Raw genomic sequence first — 23,149 nt, forward strand, 5'->3', positions numbered from 1 at the left:
TATATAATTTAAAAAAAACAAGAAAAAAAGAGCAAAAAATAAAATAAAATGAAATAATGATAATAAAAATATAGATAAGTTTGGTTTCGTAGCCTCTCTAACCTAAGCAATTAAGCCTGAAGGGGTGTTTTAACACCTAATACTCTAAAATCAACTGACTTGGGAGCTATTGACCTAACACTTGTTACATGGGTTGAGGATAAAACCTTAAGGAAATTAAACATTGCACTATCTATGTATCAGTATCTGCGACCCAAGTTACTAAGCTCGTAGGGGTGTCTCAACACCTAATGTCCTAAGACCAACTAGTCTGAGAGTCATTAACCGAAAGCTCATTACATGGGTTAAAGATGCATAGTGTTTTAAGTTATATATATATATATTTAAAATAATAATAATAATAATCCTAATCCAAGGAAGTTAACTTTAAATATTAGAACAAAATTTTTGTTTTCTTCCAAGAAAAGCCCCATAATTATGTGTTGATATATTAAGCACAAAAGAAAGGTTTATTAATATCTTGTTAAGAGGTATTGAGTAGATATATAAATTTAATGAGAGTTTGTTTATCTGGATAGATTAATGGAAGTTGAATGATGAATACCTTACTTGATGGAATTTGCAAATTGTTTTTCTATTTTAACGCTTTGATTACTAAAGAATAGTAATAAGCTGGCTAGGGGGGTGTGATTAGTACTTAAAAGTGCATTTTTTATCAAAGTTTTATGTCATCATTTTGCACTTGAAGTATAAATAACTCCTTAACTAAAACATATTTTATAATAATATATCTAATAATATAAGATACCTTTAATTTGTGGTAAATATTCATTTTAAATGCAGGCCTATCACATAAATAAAAGGATTGATTGATGAATTTAAGAACTGAAATTGAAAGGACAAAAAGACGGCCAAACTTAGAAAAGAGATATCGGTGCAATCCAAACCGGAACATTGTTCGGTAATTGGGTCATATCTGGAGCTGTAGATCTCAGATTTAGGTCTACTTTATATGGATGGAAAGGTAAGACATATGCCTACAACTTTCGGAGCCCTAGACTTAAAAAAGGTCATTTTCAAGTCTAAATTGTAGCAACAATAAAGAAGTCCGAATATGTCTTCCAACCCAAGCACTGTTCAATGTTTGGCCCATATCTGGAGTTTTAGAAGTCCAAATGACCTGAATTGTTTACAGAAGAAATCTGAGGCAATTTTCTATAACTTTCATGTTTTTAAGTGGCTTCAATTTTGATGTTATCAATAACGTTTTGGGCAGACAATAGAAGATAAGGATTGTCACCAAGTCAAGAGTTGGTCACCCACTCATCAATTAATCATCAAATCAATAGTTCCCAATTTTGGCTTATAAAAGGAGGCATTTGCCATGCATTTAGGTATGTTGGTTTCGAGATCAAGATCATGCTCTTGCTTTCTCTCTTTGTATTTTTTGTAATGTTTATGCTTTGCTTTTATTAATATCAAGTTTATGCCTTTCATATCCTTTCATTTACTTAGTTAACTTTTATCTTATTTATGTTCTTATTTTGTTTATTTATTTTTCTTTCTTTTATTATATCTAGCTAAGTTTATTATGTCAAGGTGAAAAGGTTACATTAATGGTGTAAGAATAAGTATAGTGTAAACTCAATATGGACTTTAAGATTTGATATTAACATGTTTTGTATTTGTTATCTTGTTCACTCTTTAATACTTTGCTTGTTAAATGACTAATCTTGATTTATGTTATATAACACTTGGTACAACAAATACTTGGCACTTTCATAGCCCATATTGTATGGTACAACCGACACCTGAGCTATGAAAGGAACTTGATTTGTTGTTAACATAAGTTTAATCATGAATGCTTGATGAAATTTACAAGTAATAACATTAATCGAATAAGATGACTAATGTAATCATGCTAACAATCTATAATCTGATTGGAACTTCTTTTGTGTGTGGTTTCCACTTGAATAATAAGAGTTTATACTATACTTGTTTGACATATTATTAGTGGATCCTCTAACCATGACATATATTGTTATCATTGTGTAATCCTTACATTAATATTCCATCTCAAAGTTCTCTTCTTTTTTCTTTTTTTCTTCTTCTTTATTATTATTATTATTATTATTATTATTATTGTTCTTATTATTATTGTTATTACTATTATTGTTGTTGTTGTTGTTGTTGTTATTATTGTTGTTGTATTATTGTTATTTATAATTTGTACAATTAACCTCCTTGTGGTTCGACCACGGTCTTGTCAGGTTATTTATTACTTCGACACTCCTGCACTTGAGAGAAGATATCAATCTTTTAGTCGTGTCAGCAACCTCCCCTCCTTTTTTTTTTTTTATCTTATATTCACTTTGTTTTTTTTTGTTTTTTATTTTTTTGTTAATTTTATCATTCAATATTGTATTTGTATTTTTTTTTCAATTTAATCCTTCAATATTTTATTATTTTTGAATTGATATTTATAATTTACTTTCTATGAAGTTATTACAATTTAAAATAGACGTTTAATATTTAGTTTGTGTTTGATTTTGTGAGTATTTATTTTTGTTATTATAATTATATAAAAAATAATTTAATATAAAAATTTATTAAATCCAGTAAAATTAATAATTTAAGTCGTGTGTTTGATGGGTTATATCACGAACCAGGATATAATATATTATTATTTTAATATTAAAAAAATATTTTCATGAAATTTTATTAAAATCAAATCATGTTTTTTATTTATTGTTTAAGTTGTATTTAAGCTTATTAAGTGGGATCAATTAAGTAAAAATAATTTTATATAGTTTACTTTAAAATTTATGCCAAATAAAAAAAGATAGATAGATAGATTTTAAGGTTGTCCCTACCCTAATCCAGTGTAATAAGAATACCATGTAATTTGTTATGAATTAATATTGTTTTACGTACAATCCACATGTAGCCAGAAATAGACTAGCCGGGCCACAACATAAGTAATTAAGGGGCAAAACCGACATTAAACCACGTAACAAGGGGCAAATCCAGTCATTTCATCTTCCACGCCGCTCGCTCAAGCAAAATCTCTTCGACGCCAACCAAAAATTGCGCAGCCCAAAAGCCAACGCCACCTCCACGGGTCCACCAACACCAAACAATTTTTAAATTTCTTTTCATCTGAATATATCAAAATCTCCCTTCCAATAAAAATGAAACCACCAAATTCTTAGTTTTGGTACCAGCTGAATTTAACTTCGAAATATTGGGTTTTGAGTGAGGTTGTTTCTTACTTATGGTAATGGAGATTGCATTTGAGTCATCAATTTTGGGCCGACCCATATTCAGTTCGGGCACCAAAACCTCTTCTTTCTTGCATTACAATCGGGTTTCGAAGATACCCTTTAAGGTTTCCCAAAAGAGTTATCAATACCCACCTCGTATTTCATCAAAACTTACCGATTTTAGACCTTACTGTAGTTCAATTTTGCCAAGAAATCGTTCAAAATCATCTCGCAATGTTAGCACTGATCTGGGTACTGATCAAAATGTGAACTTGGAGTTAATAAAAATGTTGTTGAAAAGGGGTGTTGTTTTTGGTGCAATGGTTTGTGGGGTTTTGGTCTTTGGGTGCAGGAGGGTGCTTGCATCTGAGGGTGTGGTTAATGCGGGGTACGGAGTTATTGGGCAGAGTATATTGTTGTTGAGGACCGCTTGGCCTAAAGTCTCGCAGCTCCTTAGAGTTTTTAAAGAGCAAGGTTTGATATTGGCTGCGCTTTTGGGACTGTCTGCCTTTTTTTCCATGGCTGAGACTTCCATAACCACGTTATGGCCATGGAAGGTATGCATTTCTAGCTCAATAACTTGATTGGTTTTTGATGTTTAGAATTGTTATCGATGTTAATTGGATGATTTCTATGTTTAAACTGTGCGTTTGTGTTTTGTTATGAGAACAAGTCCTATCACGGTAAAGACACGGAAAATGAAATGATGGCCTTAAGAATGAATTTTACATAAACTTCTTGCATGATAAATGTAACAATTGGTTTAAATAAGCATCAAGTGATTTGTTTGTTATAAGAAGAGTAGCTGCCACATCAGTTTCTGAGATTTTTTTTGTGAGTAGCCTTGCTTGAAAAACATGTATGGTTTTGCTGAAGAGCTTATAAAAATTAGAAGAAATGATCAGGCTGATTCTTATGACCTCATTTACCGAGTTAATTTATTTTGGTTTATGGAGGGCAGTTTTTGTATTGCCTCTATTGTGTGGCCAAAATAAGAAGGGATGTCACTAAGAAGTCTTAGAAAGTGATATAGATGGCAAATATAGCCACTTTTATGATTAACTTATCATGCCTACCATCTGTTAGGACGTAGGGGTGTTTGACATCTTGTTGAAGTGAAGAGAGAATCAAGGTTTTCATAGATATAATGGCAAATATAATATTCTGTCCATGTCTATCCTGACTCAAAATTTGAAAGTATTGTCACTTTGCATCATTTATCGAACAATATTCTTGATGAACATGATGATTATCAATAGATTGCAACACCCAAGATAGAGTTTACATTAATCAAATCTATTAGTAGCAATTGACATGTACTTTATATTCAAATTGTAATTCTATCCTGCACTTCTAATTGAAATCCTGTGCTACCATTTTCCATTTACTAGAGGTCTTATATACTAATATCTTTTGTAGTTTCTTACGTTAAGAAATTATGCTGGCTTTTTATGACCAAGTACACCACCTTTCTCTCACTGTTACAGGTGTGAACAATAATTTTTTAATCTAATTGGTCCTCTGACATAAATCTATCAGGTGCGTGAGTTGGCTGAAAAAGAGTCTGATGACGGGGTCTTCAAAATGCTCCGCAGTGATGTTACTCGGTTTCTGACGACTATTCTTATCGGCACAACGTACTACCATTCTAACCATTATTATCATGGCTAGTTCCAGCTATTCTCTTCATGTTGACAAAAAAAAAAATTATAATTCTTATTCAAGTCTATTTATGCTATCAGTGTCGTTAATATTGGAGCAACTGCATTGGTAACGGAGGCAGCCACAGCTATATTTGGTGAAGCTGGTATTAGTGCAGCCACCGGAGTAATGACTGTATGTATAAATCCCCCCACACGCCCCCCCCCCCCCCCCCCCCCCCCCCGCACACATGCACACACACACACTCATGTCAATTAGAGTATCTACTGGCCCACCATAATTTTACTTGGTAAGTGGAGTGATGGTGCATAAATTAAATGTATAAGAGACTTTGCTATGTCTAAGGGTGCTTCTGCACTGTTCTATGCTTGTTTATGCTCTCAGCACATGTTATTTAATCTTTATTATTAAAACTATAGTTTAAAAGAGTGAATGACTTGTTGAAAGGAAATTACAAGTTTAATTTAGTGGAATGCTAATAAGATATTGAAGGTTTGATGAAGTGATTGGTATTTAGCTTGTTCTTGTAGTTCAACAATATTCGAAGGCATATACACTTGTGCATTGCAAAAATTTCCATTAATCTGTTTTTTTTTCCTTCTCCCCCTCCTCTTAATGTCTCTAGGTTGCCATATTGCTTCTTACTGAGATCACTCCAAAAAGTATAGCTGTACACAATGCCACTGAGGTTGCTAGGTTTGTGGTAAGTGAGCTTATACTATCTTGCTGGAACCTTTCCTACTCTCTTTTCAATTCCTTGCTTTGTGGAGCTATGCAGCTGTTATTTTCTTCAGCTGATCTCACTGCTATTTTTTTTCAAGTGTCTCTGGCTAATGTTGTTTGTAATGCCTCTAGGTTAGGCCAGTGGCGTGGCTTTCTTTAGTATTATATCCTGTTGGAAGAGTTGTCACATATCTGTCAATGGGAATGCTGAAGATGCTTGGTTTAAAAGGAAGAAGGTGAAAATATAATAACCTTATTTTTTCTTTTTTTTGTAACTTCCAATTCTTGCATGTTGCCATCATTGTATTTTTGATTGCTCTGCTACATTTACCTTGCATTATGCGATTTTTGACAAGTTTCATATTTTTCTTTTCAGTTTTTGACTTTTTAACTTAACAACCTAAATGATGTTAACTTCCATTTTAAAGCGAACAGTATTGATAATTCTCATTGTTAGGCATTCTTCTACATTTACAATTGACATTTCATTATCATGTAGAAAGTCAACATATGTTTTTTTTTTTTCATTTCATTCCTTAGAATGTTTACAATTGCGATATTTTATCCCTTTTGTGATTCAAAATGTTATATAATGGTATTTTCCTCTTTTTATCCTGAAACAAAATTCTAAGAATCTAATTGTTCTGGTCATTTACCCTTTTTGGAGTCTGTCACTTTCTCTTGTTTTTCAGTTCAATCATTTACCCTTTTTAGAGTCTGTCACCTCCTCTTTATTTTCAGTTCAATGGTCAGTTTATAAATCCTAGACCATTACATGTTTATCTTCTCTTTCTATTTTCCTCTTATAATGTTATGGTTTTTCCTTCAGATTTCTTTTTAATGGATTTTTAGTTAGCATTTCCTCATTTCTTCTCACCTTTTTTGTTTTCTTTTCTTTTTTTAATCAGCGAACCATATGTTACAGAAGATGAGTTGAAGCTGATGTTGCGAGGGGCAGAATTGAGTGGGGCAATTGAGGAGGAGGAACAGGTAATGCAGTGGCTAACTGTGGTTTTATTTCTATGGGTGATTTGAGGGAGCAATTACTATTTTGTTATGATGGAGCTGTACATTAATAAAATTTTGAGATTTAGTGAGAAATAGTGAATCATAGATGACATTAACAGTTACAGGCTCTTTGATGGTAAATTTTCATTAATAAAGTAGCACTAATTATTTTCGAATTAAATTCTAGGTATATGACAATTTCTTTGCATGAAAGATACAATCAGATCTGAATAGAAAGATTTTTCTATTGTATTGAAGTTCGTCAATGGATAGTACTTCCACTTCTGCCTGATAGCTGCCTGAATTTTTCCATTTTGCTGAAAACTGACTGAAATAAGAGTGTGTTATGACTATCATTTCAGAAAGTCTCCCTAGGAACCCATTAAAATGGTTGGATTCTGCAGTTAACAAGCTCATTGTTTTGTTTTAACACAGGATATGATTGAGAATGTGCTAGAGATTAAGGATACACATGTTAGAGAGGTCATGACACCTCTTGTTGATGTAGTTGCAATTGATGCTAGCGGGACTCTTGTGGATTTTCATGAGTTGTGGGTGACTCATCAATATTCAAGGTAAAAATCTGAATACTTGCAGTAAGTTATTTGTTTTTTCAGCATGCTAAAAGTTTCATGGACTTATTTTGTACTTTGTAGGGTGCCAGTTTTTGAGCAGCGCGTGGATAATATTGTGGGTATTGCCTATGCAATGGATCTGCTGGATTATGTTCAGAAGGTGATGCGATTTGCTCCCATTCCTCCCACTTTAAAAGCATTGTCACTTTGTTTATTTATTGTATCTAAAAATCTCATGGTGTTCAGAACTATAATCTGTTTGATTTTGAAGGGTGAGCTGCTAGAAAGGACAACAGTGGGAGACATGGCTCACAAACCTACATATTTTGTGCCTGGTAATTATTGAGTTGCATGTCTATTTATGGTTGATCGGTGAAATTCTTAATTATATGCTTTGTGCATGATTGCTTCTCTACTTCGCTATATTAGGATTGGGTGACGCAGCAAATAACATGGATAAAAGCTAGGGTTCTCAAGCTTTAAGGTTATAGCCCTAAATACTATAGAGGAATAGAGAAAATATTTGGTATTTTATAAAAAGTTTGAATGGTCTAAATGTTCAAAAAAATAAACTAGATATTCCTATTTATCCTAGTTCTAGATCTAAAATCCTTTATAGGAAAGAATTTCTAATTAAAACTTACCTAACTAGTAGAATTCATCTAGCATTAGGATTTCTAACTAGTGAAATACTAATTAAATTAAAAGTCCTAATCTAAATAGGAAAAATAATCCAAATACAATAAGATAAGTAAAGACAATCCTGCACAATAACTTTTAAGCTTTATTTGAAGACCTTTTTGATATCTAATCATCATGAAATTTTAACCTAATAGAAAACAGGACCATTCAAATCTGTTGTCAAAATTTAGCTTGATCCAATAGTTGGATTAAAAAATATACTTGCTTTACCAAACTGCATCTTGGACTCTTAACCATCAATGAAATAATGCAATAAACATTATTAGGCTTGCAATGTTGAATAAAGTTACCTATGTCAATCTTGAGTTATCTATTGAGTTATCTATATACTTCTGAAAAACTCACCCTCAAGTTATCTATCAAGAATCAAACTCTTTCACTCTAGAGGAACAAATATTTTGAATATAGCATTGTAGCCAACATATTTATAAAGTAGCATGTCTTTGACTTGTGAACTTCATAATTTAATTTATGGTGTGTACATGCTAAAGAAAAATTCATAATTAATGTTATACTTTTCATTCCTATAACATCCACTTGGAGTTCATTCACACATTCTTTTTCTTCAAACTTGATTAACATCTAATAATTAAACCTTTGAATATAAAGAAAGTTCAAGATAATCTTTCATAATATCTTTAGGAGAATTATCATAAATTACCATGTCCTTATTTGTAAGATCTTCATTCATGATTGAAGATCATTGTTTGCCATTGTCTTCTCCAATTTAAGGTCAAAAGTTTGAAATTGTCATCATCTATTTTGGTCATGTTATCTTCAACATGATTAGATAACATGATTATATAACTTTGAAAGTTTGGTGATTTGAAATGTTTCTTTCACCAAACTCCTCCACATAGACAAGTGGTTGTTTAGGTGTAATTTTAGGAATAAGTCCAAGGTAAGGTTGGCCCCGAGATATATCTCCAAGCACATTCTTCTCCTCTAGGATTCCTATTTGTGTCTTCCTTTAGCCAAATTAGATCTGTTATGGCTTGATCCAAGTGATCAAATCTCTGCTCCTAGTGGTCTAGTTTTTGCTTATAAGCCTACACACCACCCTAGAAGGCCTCCACTCATACATTGCGGAATGAGTTGCTACCTCTTCGTCCATCAAAGAGGCCAATCTATTTTGATATCAATATATGTGGCAAATTACGTGATAAAAGCTAAGGTTATCAAGCTTTAAGGTTACAACCTTAATCTCAAATATTTTATTGAAAGTTTGAATAGTCTTAATGTTATAAAAAATAAACTAGACATTCCTATTTTTACTAGTTCTAGACAAAATCCTTTACAGGAAGTGATTTCTAATTAAAACTTGCGTAACTAATAGAATATATCCAATATTAAGATTCATAACTAGTAAAATACTAGTTAAATTAAAAGTCCTAATCTAAATAGGAAAAATAAATTCAAATACAATAAGGTAAATAAAAACAATCGCGCATAGTAATTTTCGAGCCTTATATGAAGACCTTTCTGATTTCCTATCATTATGGAATTTTAACCCAATTGAAAATAAGGCCTTCAAAATATTGTCAAAACTTTATCTTGATTCAACAGTTAAATTAACTTATGCTTATTTTACTAAATTGCATTCTGATCACTTTTTAAACTTCTCAAAACCTAAAAACCTTAACTATTAATGAAGTAATGCAATTAACATTATTAGGCTAAGAATATTGAAAAAAGTTCACTGATAAATAATGAGGTTCTGACTTGCTAATTAATAAGCCTAATCACAAGAGATGTTTGGGCCTAAAAAAAAAGGACAAGTCTAGGCGATCAATTATACTTTTGCTCAATGCTTTTTTTCCCACTCAGGTCTAGTTTTTAATTATTAATATGGCCCAACAATTCTTTTGATTTTTAAACCTTATTTATTTTTGGATTATTATTCTAAATTATTTGAAATACTAACGTTCCTTATATCCTTTCATTTATTTGAGATGAAAAACCACTTTTGTGTTTGAAGTTTTCTTTCTTTATCCTATTTTATCATAATGTGTGTCCTTGAAGAATTGAAAAGATGTTCCAAGTGTACTATGATCTGAACTAATATGGTATATAAGCATACCCTCTAACATACTTTAAATTAATCCAAGTGCGCATCCAATCCCCAAACCCTGTACCATGATCCAAATGTTCCATGTTTCTGGTAAATATGCAAATTGCTAGTTTTTTTTTTTTTTTGCTACAGGAAGACTGCCTTGATATTTCAATTTGCTGTGATGAGTCCATGATCGAGTTTTTGGTATCTCATTGCTAAGAGATGCTGGCTTCTCCCATAGGTTCTTTATTTCTACATGCCATATTTTTTTATATTGGCTCGTACTTGCAACTTGATAGGCCTTATTAAAAGCAACTCTAGAGGTCTGGAAGTGACCTTGATGAGAAGAAAAGGATATTGAATGGCCAAGAGAAGAATGATCAATTTAACTTAAGTTGGTCACAAATTGGCTAATTTTATCCTTGATCTCTGCTGTCAATAGGTTCAACTAGTTATGAGATGATATGGCATTGGAATGTATAATTTCTTCCTAGCTTTGTTGCACTCTGGTTTGTTTTATATGGCAATTTGGTTCCTTTACACTGGATAGGGACCCAGAAACGAAAAAGAAAAATGTGTTAGAAAACAGTCAAAGATGGAATTTTTTTTGCTAAGACGCTGACTTAGGCAAGGACAGTATTTGCACTTGCATCAAAAGAATCAGAAGCTGATAAATCCAAGTATTGAAGCGCTATCAAATATATCCCCAGTGCATCTTTTAATCTGATTCTAATCAATAAGTTTATTATGCATCTCTAGTTTTTATTGAAGATGTCAATATTCTTATATATTAGCATCAAATTGCTCTAAATATTGCTTGGCAGGTCTAATTTCAATTCACAACATCTATAGTTAACAGGTCTACTGATTATGTCAGCCTGTATTATCAGTGTTTGCATATGACCGTTTAGCTTCTAAATCCTTGTTTTGCCTTGAAAAAAGTACTGTTGGTTTTTTTTTTTTTCCAGTATATTGTTGTGATCTGAAGGATTATCAAATATTATAAAATACCACTGAAAGGTCACTCTGATGTCTTTATTTAAGTATTGCTTACATCTGTTTTGCAGGTTTGACTTTTAAGCTTTACTGAATACAATTATGCTGACCTATATTGTACTTACAATTATGTTATTCATTTTGCAGATTCAATGTCAGTCTGGAATCTTCTTAGAGAGTTCCGCATCAGAAAGGTCCACATGGCTGTTGTTCTTAATGAATATGGTGGAACAGTAGGAGTATGTACAAAACCTCAAGTCTCTATTCTGTTTAATTTTACAAAGTCTCTTGCCTTTGGGTGTTTAAAAGGATTGCATGGCCACTAATTATTTAGAAAACACAATGTGCTCATTCAGGCTAGCTATTCATCGTAATCCTTTCTTCGCATGATAAATGGCCACATGTTAGAAAACACATTTTAAAATATTCACAATTTATAATTATAATACAAATTAGAAATATTTTTTTTTTCTCAGCTTGTATATGATATAAAATGGGGCATTTGTTTTGCATATAATATTTTCTATTCATAAAATGTTCTACATGTAAAATGTTTTTCACTAACAAATTTTAATGTGTTTGGTAAGCAATGATGTGAAAAGTACGATGTTACAATAATAAAAGAGAATTTCTGAATTGTTTTCTTGAGCTCTTTCACTAAGAGAATTACAATACATACATACATTCATATATATATATATATATATATCAAGAATGATCAAATCCCTTAATTCAAGGTCTAATATAGTAAACATAATCAGATCCCATAATCCTAGGCCTATTATAGGAAGGAATACAGCAAGAATATATAGAACAATAATGAAAATTTTAGAGAGATAATCAAAGGATATACAGCTATGAAAGAAACTAAATAAGAAAAGAAGAATATATTGACACGATGGTGGTGATGATGGCGGGTTAATGGTGGTGGTGAAGGTTTTGGTGATAGTGATAGTAACGATGATGAATGTGGGATGGGGGTGGTAGATGATATCATGAGTTAGATTACTATCTATAAAATATTCTTTCAAAACTTTGAGTATTTTTTAACAAATGAATGAAGTTATAGGTTGAACATAAAATATTTTGTGATGACCAAATTTCTTGTAAATATTTAACGCAAAACAAACATAACAAAATTAGAAAAACTAGAAAAACATTTTCTTGTAAAAAATTTTATGCAAAAGAAACATCCCCTAAAAAATAATTTTTTAAATTTTAAATTGTGTTTTTTAACATGTAATGACCACTCATTTGGGACTTAGGGAGTAATTATTAGGTTCTTTATATGGTAATTTTTCTTTTGGTAGAATACAGGGCTGTAGGTCCAAAAACATTAAAGATTGCATAGATACTAGATTGTATGTGGTAATTTGAAAGTTATAATTTTGAGGGATTCTTTATGAAATACAAGAAGCTGCAATTTTGGTCCCAATTCTTTCAGGAATTTGATTTTTGAGGGGTATATATGCTAGGAGAAATATGCTTTCATGCTTATGGCCCCAAATAACTGAACAAGAAACAACTTGGAACTAGCAAGGTTATTCAAATAGCACATGCTCTCTCTCTCTCTCTCTCTCTTTGTTTTTGGGGTTGGGGTATATCCAAACTTATGACAGGCATTTGTTGATCCTTTTGAACATTGAAATACCATATCATAGTCAAATCAAAATGCACAATGCTAGAAAACCAAATGAATCTTGATCCATGAGAAGCAATGAAAGTCACTAATCTGGTCATATTTTCAACCTGAGTATTTTTTAAGACATGGTTTGAAATGTCTGTTAAACATGGTGAACTATACACATTAGCTCTTCTTTAGTTGAACACCCAACTGAACTCTCACATCTTTTGTTTATTTCCTGTTTGTTGAAGTTTCAAATATATGTAATGCTCGATATGCTCATAATGTATTCAATTTGATGTCAGTATAATACTAGTTTACTCTTTTTGGTTGAACAAAGCAGATCGTAACCCTGGAAGATGTTGTCGAAGAGATTGTAGGTGAAATTTTCGACGAAAATGATTCAAAAGTAAGCTGAAAATTAAAAAAAAAATGCATCTTTAATAACTTCCTATAACATGTTCATTTCTTTTTCTCAGTGGTTGTGTTCATGTTTTTTATAGATAGATTTCCTTGTGAGATCAGAAATTTATTGTAACATTATTGGAATGGCCGCTTAAATTTGGTATAATTCTTTTCTGTGTAGTTTAATTTTACTTTGATGGCTCAAATAGAGAAGAGTTAGTTCTGTTGATATATGTTCTGTCTTTGTTAGCTGTTTTCTGTGCTATCTATTCTAGGGCCTGGATCTCCTCTCACTGAGAGCTTCTAATAAGGCCTAAAATTAACATCTGCTAGATGTTTCCTGTCTAACTTTGTAGTTTACAACATAGAGTTGTGCAGCAAGAGTAACATTCCCCCTTTTCAGCCTTTAATGGTTGAATTATGCCCAAAATTGTTCTTTTCCTGGAATGCTGATTAATGAATTGCACAGGGCATATAAATAAACAAGCAAGCAAATAAATAAAACGCAAGCTACCAGTGAGCAGATAAAACAAAACCATCTTTCTTTTATTTTGTGAAAATCATAATGGTCCTGGAAGAAATATTTCTTGTCTTGATTTGTTGACGATACATGGCAACCTGCATTCCTTGTAAATGAGTGCCTTCTGGATGTTTCATCAGATTCTATGCATATTCAAAACTTGACTGCTTAGAAACGGGGAAAAGTTACCAATACAATTATGTGCTGATGTTAGGAAGTTTTGATATGAGCCCCAATGCAACAGTTCTAGTGGACTTTTTATGGATCTGTCTGTAAACTGAAGATTTCTTGTGGAGATTGTGATGTGTATTAAAGCTGTCTTTGGCTGTGATGATTTAGTTTATGCGTGCGCGCAAGAAGTATCACAGTAATTCATAGGTTTAGTGTACTGGCATCACCTGCAATTTACCAGTACTAGGTTGAGCATTGCCCTGCTATGGACTGATTTATTCTACATCCCAGGGTGTATCTACTGGTAATCTGAGCATTAGATTTACTGTTACCAGTTACTGAAACATAATTTTGATAATTGAAGTCAAAGGTAGATTTCTTGTATGGCAAATAAAGTATGAGGTGTTATGATGATAAATAAATAAAATTCAATGCAGTTTTGATCTGAATACATGTCATTATAATGTAGTTGCAGTCACCATCAATCTACTTAACTATGAGGTTGATATTATTCTCATGATCCAGCACAATAAGAAATGGTAGATAATTTCAGAAACTGAAGATACCAGTAGCACTTCTGTAGGCATCTATGATTGGTACCGGTGTGAAGGCCGATATTTTGCACCTTATTTTACTGATGTACTGTCTCTTGTTTGGCAGGAAGAGATTGAGAAGAAAACTGGCTACATTGTGATGCGAGCAGAGGGAATATACGATGTTGATGCAAACACATCTATTGATCAACTCTCTGAGGATCTAAATGTCAAAATGCCAGAGGTATAATTTAATTGTTGGTTTGAGATTGAGCAGTAGTAGTACATTATTATGTTAACGTTTAAGTACCTAAAGAAATGATGCCTGGTATGCTATGGAAGCACAAATACTTCATAATCTCTCCTTGATCATATGAGGCTTATCCTTGTGCTTAAACTTACCTGCTAAAATTTGATGTGTCTTACACACACACACACACACTTGGTGTTTGGATATTCAGATATACTTGGTGTGAATGCTTGGAGATATACTTAGGATATGCCCGATATATTCCAAGCATTTCGTGTTGCATGTAATTTGATTTTTTTTTTTTATCAGCTAACAGTTGGAAAGGGTAGGCATTTGTTAATTATTATTTTTTTTGATATCTACATTTTCTTTGTTGGAGATTCATATTATTTGAAGGTAATTTGAAAAGGCTTAGTAACTAGCATTGATTTTATGCAACTATCATAGTGGTAGCAGAATGTTTTAGTTTTCTATTACCATCTTGAATTTTCCATGATAGAACTTCCAGAAAGATGAGAATTGATATCCACATTCCACTCTAACTTCTTGCAATATAGTATATTTCCTTATCTTATTTGTAAAATATATTTTACTTGTCAATAATCTTCATCTATGCATGATTTGTTATTTAGTTGTCAAATTAATTATGTTAGTGTATGCATAATGTTTTTGAACAAGAATGTATTCCCGTTCTATGATCCCATATTTAGAATTTCCATAATCATAACTGGTATGTAGATTACTTTAGAGCTCATGTCATGAGAAAATATAGTACAGTATGAAAGTGGCATTGCTTGAATGATCTCCCAAATAGAAAATGAAATTGTTATCTGAAGGATGTATCCCATTGTATTATATACTTATCTCCTATAATTTGTAGAATTAATACCATATACAATTTCTAGGATTAATGACTGGTATACTGAGCATTGCCTAATAGCTCATGTCATGAAAAGGCTAGTACTGTAAAAAATGTGTCATTGCTTGAATGATCTTTCAATTAGAAAATAAATAGTGTCTGTTTAACTCAGGAAAAAGAGCCCTAGCCTGCAACTTTTACAGGGTGGAAATCTATAGCTGTCGCTGTTTTCTTGGCTTGTTACCTATGAATACCTGCTCTATATTTGTTTGGAAATGTAGTCTATTGTATGAGATCTTGACCACTTATCAGACATAATCCAGTTTTGTCTACTGGTTACAATTTCTCTGCAGCATGATGCCCATGGTTTATTCATGAGAGCTTGATATGTTTTAGGAGATCTCTTAGCTTTATTGTTGAAATGATAATATTACTAGATTGTATGTTCTAAACAAGCGTTCATTAATTCATAAATCTGGGTTTTTATTTATCTTCTCTTTCTTTTCTGCAGGGCCATCAGTACGAGACAGTTTCGGGTTTTATATGTGAGGCATTTGGATATATCCCAAGAACAGGCGAGACCATTAAAGTGGTGCTTGAAAAGGAAACTCAAGAAGATGTGGATGAGCATACTGAGGGCAAGTCTGACAGACAAGAACTAAAGGAAAAGCATCAAATATATAAACTTGAGGTCAGATTTGGATTCCATGCAACTTGTCTTTTCTGTGAAAGCTACAGTGCATAAATTAGTGTTTATAGATTTATTTGTTGTATGCATCAAATAACGATTCAATTTCTTATTTTAATGTATAAAAAGTTGTTGGCAGCAACTACTGCTTTTGTAGCTTTTCAACTTAAGCTTATTCCACCTGATCAAGTTTGTTAGCTATCTTGCATTGTGAACCCTCCACTCTAGCTTTTAGCATAAATGCTTGACATAATCTCTCTTACAACAGGCTTATCCCTTGTTGTTATTGAATATCGTTTTCTGGTTTTACAAGTGTCACAGCGAGATTCAAAATTGATATCCAGAATTAAAAAAAGAAAACCTAACAATCTCTAGAGATGACATTTCCTCTTACTGCTGCAATTCGAGTTGCTTGCTATATGAAAGCTACTCGACAATGCTGGATGGGAGTTCATAATTGTTACAGAAAAATCCAACTTATTTAGATAGCAATTTAAGTGTCTGCTGATCATTTTAATGTTAAATTTTGCTTGGATGAGAAATTCATGGTTTCCTTGCTGTTAGTTAAATTACTTTCTTGAATTTCATTCAATGTTTGGTATATCTGTTGGATTGATGAGGTACAGTTTTTTTTATAGTTGGACTAGAGATATACAAAATTTCCACATTTGCAGCAGCCATAATTTGTTTTTCAGGAGCTACGAATGATAGCATTTGTTAATTTTATATGTTGCTTGTTTTCTCTAAATTTGACAACATTGATGCCAACGTAGGCTATACTTTGATTAGCTGTTATATTATTTACTGAACAATACCCTTGACGTGTCCTTGTTGCAGATATTAGCTGGAAATGCCAGAAAGGTCAGTGCTGTTCGGTTTGAACGGATAAACAATGGTGAGGCACTATTGGAGGCCAACGAAGTAACTCGCCTGGTACCCAGGATCATGAAGAGAAAATGGAGCAGTGATGAAGAGTCCGATGGTAGTGATTACGATGAAGATGATGAAGATTCATTCCAGAAGAGACCAGAGCATAGTCTTTCCGATTCGAATGTAATTGCTGAACATGAAGAGGACAATGAGAGTCCCAGTGGACAGTAGTTTACATCCCTTTTTTTCCTCTCTGATTTTTACAGCTCCATGAAATGGTTTGAGAAACAGAACGAGGAAACAAGAGGGACTAACATTGTAAAATTTTTTCACAGATGAAGTGAGGTATCTACATCTGATTCATCAAAGTTGTAAGTTAGATTCATGACACTGTCTGTGGAGCATAAATTGGCCACAATTGGAGTCGTGTTGACCAGGAGATCATTATGCTCGGTCTGCATGGTTGGCTGGAAGGAAAGAGAGGCTTGGATTGGCTGCCTAGGTGGAATGGTTAACTCAGAGTGTAACAACTTTGATGACTCATAGGCAATGGCTGACTGGACATGGTCTGCTTCGGAGAACAACTTTAAGAGTTCCCTCTGCTGCCTCATTTCCTTAGCTCTCTCTAACTGTCTGAATCTCTCCTGCAATAGAGCAATTGAGGAATGAATGATGGCGGGATCACAGCTTTGCCTGCCCATTGAAGGCTAACTAGTAATCTTTTGATGAGAAAGTGCTGTTGTGAGGTCGTGGGAATTTTCTAATCCTATTTATAGCGCGCGCGTGTGTGTGTGTGTGTTTTTTTTAACATGAGCCTATAAAAGAAATTCTTACTGACGTAGAAGGAGTAGCAGCGTCGGCAGTTGAGCTACAAAGTCCAACAAGACAGTGCTATGTGGCTAACCTAAGAAGTCTGGATTGGTAGAGTTGAAAGGTGGCAAAAGCACTTCTTGTGGAGAAAGTGCTGGGAAAAAAATCCAAATGATGATGGATTGTAGTCGTTGGAAAGGCTTTTGTAGTGGGAATAAAAGGGTGGGTGATACAGTGTCGGCTTGCCTCGACGAGAGTTGCTATGGCTTTGGAGAAAATGCCGCCTCCTTTGGGGGGATCTTTGTAGCTTTGAACATTCTGTTTTCAACTTTTTGAGGTGCAGAAGGAAAGTGAAAGCACAGGACAGTGTTAGCCGCATGTAATAGCTTTTGACGTTAATGCTATCTTGATTGAAGCCTTTTATTGGAAGGAGCGAAAGTAGACCCCCCGAGAGCGGCATGCAAAACCTCAATTTCGAGTTTTTTTTTTTAAAAAAAAAACAAAAATAATAATTAAAAGATAGCATATTGATGGGTTGCCTTCTTTCATAGCGTAGATTGTGATAACGTAACCACAATATGTTTTCAATAATATATATATAAAATCAATTCTCTGTAATTGGCTTTTTTTAAAATAAAATTAGTTATCAAAACAACTGATTATAATATTTTATTCTCATTTTTTTTATAATTATTAATTTCAATATGACTAAATTAATAATTATTGAGAATCAAATGGTATTAATAAATAAGATATTTTTATTTGTAGAGAATAAATATTATTTAAAGTCTTAAATTAAACTAAAAAAATATATATTTCAATAGGTTACAATGTTTCCAATAAAGTAACTTATTAAATAGTATTATTTATAATCTACGTGGTTGTATTGTTTTTAACCACGCAACTCATTAACCATGTTATTTCAGTAATTAATTTTTTAACTGTGTCAAAAAAATAAAAATTAACCTGTGGTTACTTTAAAAAAATCTCCTCCGTTTCTGTAATTCTCCCTATTTCTGTCTTGTCTTGTTGGATCCTTTTGCATAATAATCAAACCGACCCGTATTTCCAGTTTTGAACTCATTATTGGATATGTGGGCTCGTTGTTTCAGGAATAGCCCGCTTTTTAGCCTGTAGCTAGGGAGACCACTTTCCTTTGCACTCCGTTTATTCGAGTTATTTTTATTTAAAAATATATTAAAATTATTTTAATATTAAAAAATTAAAAAATTAAAAAAATAATAATTTAAAGCTAGAAAAAAAAAAACAAAACACAGTCGGATTAAATTGGTTGTTTTAGATGGAAATGTGGGATTTCTATCCAATGTTTCAAGGCCAAATATAGGGAGTAACCTTTGGTATTACTTGCTCTGCCTTTAATTTTACAAAAGTCTATTATAGTATTAATTATTCTTTCCACTTCCCCTACTGATGCAGTGTTAAAATCACTGAATTGCTATGATTATAATATTGCAATTTTTGTACACCATGCTTTCTTTCACCTGGTTTTTGCTCCTTCTCCTCCATATTCATCATCATCATCGAGCAAGATAAGCTCCCAACAGTCATCCACTTTCAAAGGAGCTTAGAAAGCTCAGGATGATGAGCTAACCATCTATGCGCAGAACAGATAAATCATTCAACTGATGTATTATTTGTTTGTTTAGTAGTTTGATTTTTTTTAAATATAACAATTATTTTGACTAAGAATTTGATCTGCAATTCATGATCATGACCCATAAGTACACATTGATGAACTCCTCTTACACCGCCATCTGCACGATCTACAAGTGCTATAATGAATAAGTAAAACTAGACATTGAAGCTCCATGAGATCGTACAGAAGTCTACAAGGAAGAGATACAATGAAAGGAGCAACTTTAAGAAAAATCTATTTTGAAAAAGAAATCATAAGTCTCTTAATCGATTTCCTAGAAGAAAAAGTTATTGATACGTTCATTTTTAAAAGGAAAATGACTTTATCGAAATTTTAACTGACAAATAATTTCATCTTTTGAATTTTTTTTTCAAAAAAATTCAATTTATTTTGTACTCTTTAAAATATCTTTTTAAATAAAAAATATACATTTAATACTAATTACCCTACCTTCTATGAGAGAATTCACTAGAGTGGGGTTTGTTGGTATTATTATATTGAGTTGTTTTTTTTAATTAATATGGTTGTTTGGTTAGTTTGCGTGTGATTTAATTAATTTTATAAATTTTAAAATTAATAATTATATAAATTTTAATAACTCTCAAATTTATTTAACTTGAACCGGAGTACATTCAGCACTAGTATATGTGTTGTTTTCATCGTGTTATGTTTAGAGTTGTGCTACACTAGGCTAGGTCTTCTAGTATTGTTTTTTAGGGTAAAAATAGTGTTAGTAACTGGTTATAGTTATTGTGTTGTGATTGAAAATATTTAAAATAGCTAAATAGTATTTGGTTAAATTATATTTATGTGCTTGTGAGATATAAAATGATAAGTAAGGACAATAGCATACAAAAAATATTTTAATAAAAATATTTTATTCATATTAAATGATTGGAAAGAGTTACCTCAAATATTCTATGTTTTGAGCATCGTAACACTTTCCTTCAATCAGAGGCGAAACTAGGGGAGGCAAGCCAAATATTTTGAATTTTTTATTATTTAGTATTTAAATGTGTAATATATAATATTTTTTATTTTAAATAAAAAGGTTATTTAATAATATAGCTTATTATATTAATTTTGGCCTCCTTGTAAACTACTATCATCTCCACCCCTGCCCTCAATAGTTTTTTTAAAATAAATTTCAATCTAAATGCTAAGCAAGAATTCTACGAACTCAGTTAATAAAAATATATTATTTCCTCTCCTTTTGTTTATAATTTTTGTGATTTGTTTGTTTAATCTTGTGTATGCCATTATTTCTTGTGCATGAAGGTAGTTTGTGTTTGTGGTGTGAGATTCTTTTTGGTAATGAAATTCTTGTAAGAAATAATAGTAATAAATAAATAATTAAAAAGGAAATATAAGAAAATGAATTATGCGTTCCAATTTATTATTAGATGTCATCTAATTTGTTTTTAGATGTAATATAATAATTTAAGATGGGTCACCAATCAAAGCTTATTGAGTAGGGGTGACGGCCTATTAACCAAATTAAATGGGCCGAAGACCAATTCAATAATGATCATCCTCATGGGCCCAACACACCGTCACCCCAACGTCTCTACCAAACCACTGCCCAAAACAGCTGCTCTCTCTCCCCCCTCCTGCACAACCCCTTGCCACAGCGCCAGCACGCCGAGAAAGCCAGTCCTTCAGCACACCAAGACCCAACAGAAGCAACGAGAAACTGTCCAGTAACTCAGCAGCCTCCACAACCATACACAACCCGGAAATACTCAACATAGTCCACACGCGCCTCCAACCCGCCACCCGTGTACCACACTGCCCACCCTGGTTCCAGCGTGTGCCAAAGGGTATTTCTTCCCCATGCGCATTTTACAGCTTATTTCGCATTATATATATGTGTGTGCGCGCGCGCGCGTGTTTGTATTCGTATTCATATTTGAAGTGTTGGGGTTAAAGACCGGAAGTATGATGCCTCCGGAGAATATTTGAAGTGAAATTAGGATGATATTGTTTGAATGGTTTATCCAAGACGTATCGGTGTGGTTTTGTTCTGTTTCGAATATGCATGTTTCGGCGTGATTGTGTTTTTTGCGAATATGCATGCTCTAGGCTACAAGAGCCCGATACAGAACTTTTGAACCACACAATCAAGTTCCTTCCTTTTCATGCCTACACGCCCCACGAACCATAAAAGTTTCCACACTTGCTAAAACCCTCTCCCTCATCATCTATTTTCGGAGAACACCAAACTACTCCTTTCTTTAATTACATTAGTTAATTGATTTGCAGGAGATAGCAATGAGGGAATTAGTGACGGTCCAAGTTGGAGGTTTCGCAAATTTTGTAGGCTCTCATTTCTGGAACTTCCAGGTAATCTACCTTCCTTCCTTCTTTTTTATCCTTCAACTAAAGTTTACTTTTTAGTTTACGGTGCTTAATCGTTTTTTTTTATGTTAAAAAGGATGAGTTGCTTGGATTAGCTGGGGATCCTGACAGTGATCCAGTTTTCAAAAACCAAAGTCAGTACCTCAATATGGACACTCTCTACCGCACTGGCGAAACAAACCAAGTAATTTTTTTTCCATTTAATTTCTTCTATTTTTTGCAAATTTGTGCCATTTAAATTGGTTATAGAAATATATTGGTAATGGTATTATTGCGTAAAATGTGCAGGGTGTTCAGACTTATACTCCTCGCTTACTTTCAATAGACTACCAAGGTACTTCTTAATTTTTGTTCAATATTAACAAGTAGTAGTGGTAGTAAATTTTCCTTACTGACATTTCGCTAGTGCAGTGCAGATTTCAGTTCATTCTGATGATATTTCTTTTATCAAAAATTGTAGGAGAGTTCTTTAATGTAGATAGTTTATACAGTTAGGATCTGAATTATAGATATCATTTGTGTGTTTGGGTAAGTGTTTGCCTATTGTAACTCTAATTAACAGAGAAGCTTCTGTCATCAGATCTGTAATTGGCATTGAGCAAAATTTATTTAGCGGGATTCTTTGACGTTGCAGGATCTCTTGGATCTATGAGTTCACGTGGTACGTTGTATAACGAGAGCTCATCAGCACCTTCAAATGTCTGCATGTGGTGAGACTTGTAATTTTTTATTTACAAATTAAGAATAAAATGCGTTGTCTTATAATTCCGCGTGTCTAATTAAAGACTAAATTTTTTTAATACTAATATGTTTATGTTTTGGCTAGATGGCTTTGTTGGTGATTCTGTCTTGTTTATTTTCTTTAGAAGTGGCACCTACGGCTTCAGTCGAAAACTTTATAATAAAAGTGACGTTATTAAATTTGCATTATGTTCAACTAGGATGTCTGTCACGGGAATTTTTATTAACCACTGTTCCTTCTGTACTGTGAATTGTTTGTTAACAAGTTGAGTTGGTAATCAAATGAGATTGCATAACTTTATTTCCGTTATGATCTCTTTGTGCAGTGACCATCACTCAAATGCAAGTGAAGTGAACTTCAAAATTCTGATTGGTATTAATATGCTTATATTTTATGCACCGTTTACTCTCAGTCCTACTGGAATGAGAAATGCATTCTTTGTCTTATCATCAGGTTTGTTGAAGATTAAGATTCAAAATGATTATTTCATCATAAAGATCCTTTCAAGTAGAATATAGATCTACTGTCCCTCAATTAGGAGCTAGTTTTAACCAAGGATTAAGTACTTTTAAGAAATGTGTTGAAGCTAGTTCAGATGCTTCTTTGCTGTTTTTTTTATAATTGAAGTTGCATCCCCTTTAGGGTTTCTCCTTCTTTCTTTCTTATTCTTTCTTCCCCCC

General features: G+C 32.7%; 2 protein-coding genes across 4 annotated transcripts in view; both read left to right on the plus strand.

The window, feature by feature from the left end:
- Window positions 1-3,049: 3,049 nt before the first annotated feature.
- On the plus strand, window positions 3,050-17,681 carry LOC105109463 (putative DUF21 domain-containing protein At3g13070, chloroplastic). 2 transcript variants are annotated; one of them, XM_011004185.1, is made up of 14 exons: window positions 3,051-3,820; window positions 4,803-4,900; window positions 5,006-5,099; window positions 5,551-5,628; window positions 5,781-5,884; window positions 6,557-6,638; window positions 7,092-7,231; window positions 7,313-7,391; window positions 7,503-7,566; window positions 11,130-11,221; window positions 12,950-13,015; window positions 14,363-14,479; window positions 15,856-16,035; window positions 16,870-17,681. In XM_011004185.1, exons 1-14 carry the CDS (start codon window positions 3,275-3,277, stop codon window positions 17,131-17,133), a joined length of 2,004 nt encoding a protein of 667 aa, XP_011002487.1. In that variant the 5' UTR covers window positions 3,051-3,274; the 3' UTR covers window positions 17,134-17,681. The 2 variants fall into 2 exon arrangements, with proteins under 2 accessions (XP_011002488.1, XP_011002487.1); XM_011004186.1 differs by lacking the exon at window positions 12,950-13,015 and having other exon boundaries at window positions 3,050-3,820.
- Window positions 17,682-20,914: 3,233 nt separating this feature from the next.
- LOC105109465 (plasma membrane, autoregulation-binding site, misato segment II, myosin-like, tubulin/FtsZ protein) overlaps window positions 20,915-23,149 on the plus strand; it is a 6,027-nt gene continuing 3,792 nt past the window's right edge. The window contains exons 1-5 of one of the 2 annotated variants that reach the window (XM_011004189.1): window positions 20,915-21,142; window positions 21,629-21,712; window positions 21,804-21,911; window positions 22,016-22,061; window positions 22,362-22,437. In XM_011004189.1, coding sequence (XP_011002491.1) covers window positions 21,641-21,712; window positions 21,804-21,911; window positions 22,016-22,061; window positions 22,362-22,437 — 302 coding nt within the window. In that variant the 5' untranslated portion in view covers window positions 20,915-21,142; window positions 21,629-21,640. Of the gene's footprint in view, window positions 21,190-21,628; window positions 21,713-21,803; window positions 21,912-22,015; window positions 22,062-22,361; window positions 22,438-23,149 lie in introns of both variants that reach the window. The other variant, XM_011004188.1, reaches the window with a different exon arrangement.

Source organism: Populus euphratica, unplaced genomic scaffold (assembly GCF_000495115.2).
Source record: "Populus euphratica unplaced genomic scaffold, PopEup_1.0 scaffold216.1, whole genome shotgun sequence".
Taxonomy (NCBI): Eukaryota; Viridiplantae; Streptophyta; class Magnoliopsida; order Malpighiales; family Salicaceae; genus Populus; species Populus euphratica.

What these genes read in the sequence shown, in the direction of transcription:
- LOC105109463 (XM_011004185.1), top strand. Translation starts at nt 3,275, where the DNA reads ATGGTAATGGAGATTGCATTTGAGTCATCAATTTTGGGCCGACCCATA. An exon ending in CCACGTTATGGCCATGGAAG is followed by an intron (nt 3,821 to 4,802) that starts GTATGCATTTCT and finishes TAAATCTATCAG; the next exon opens with GTGCGTGAGTTGGCTGAAAA. An exon ending in CTGAGGTTGCTAGGTTTGTG is followed by an intron (nt 5,629 to 5,780) that starts GTAAGTGAGCTT and finishes TAATGCCTCTAG; the next exon opens with GTTAGGCCAGTGGCGTGGCT.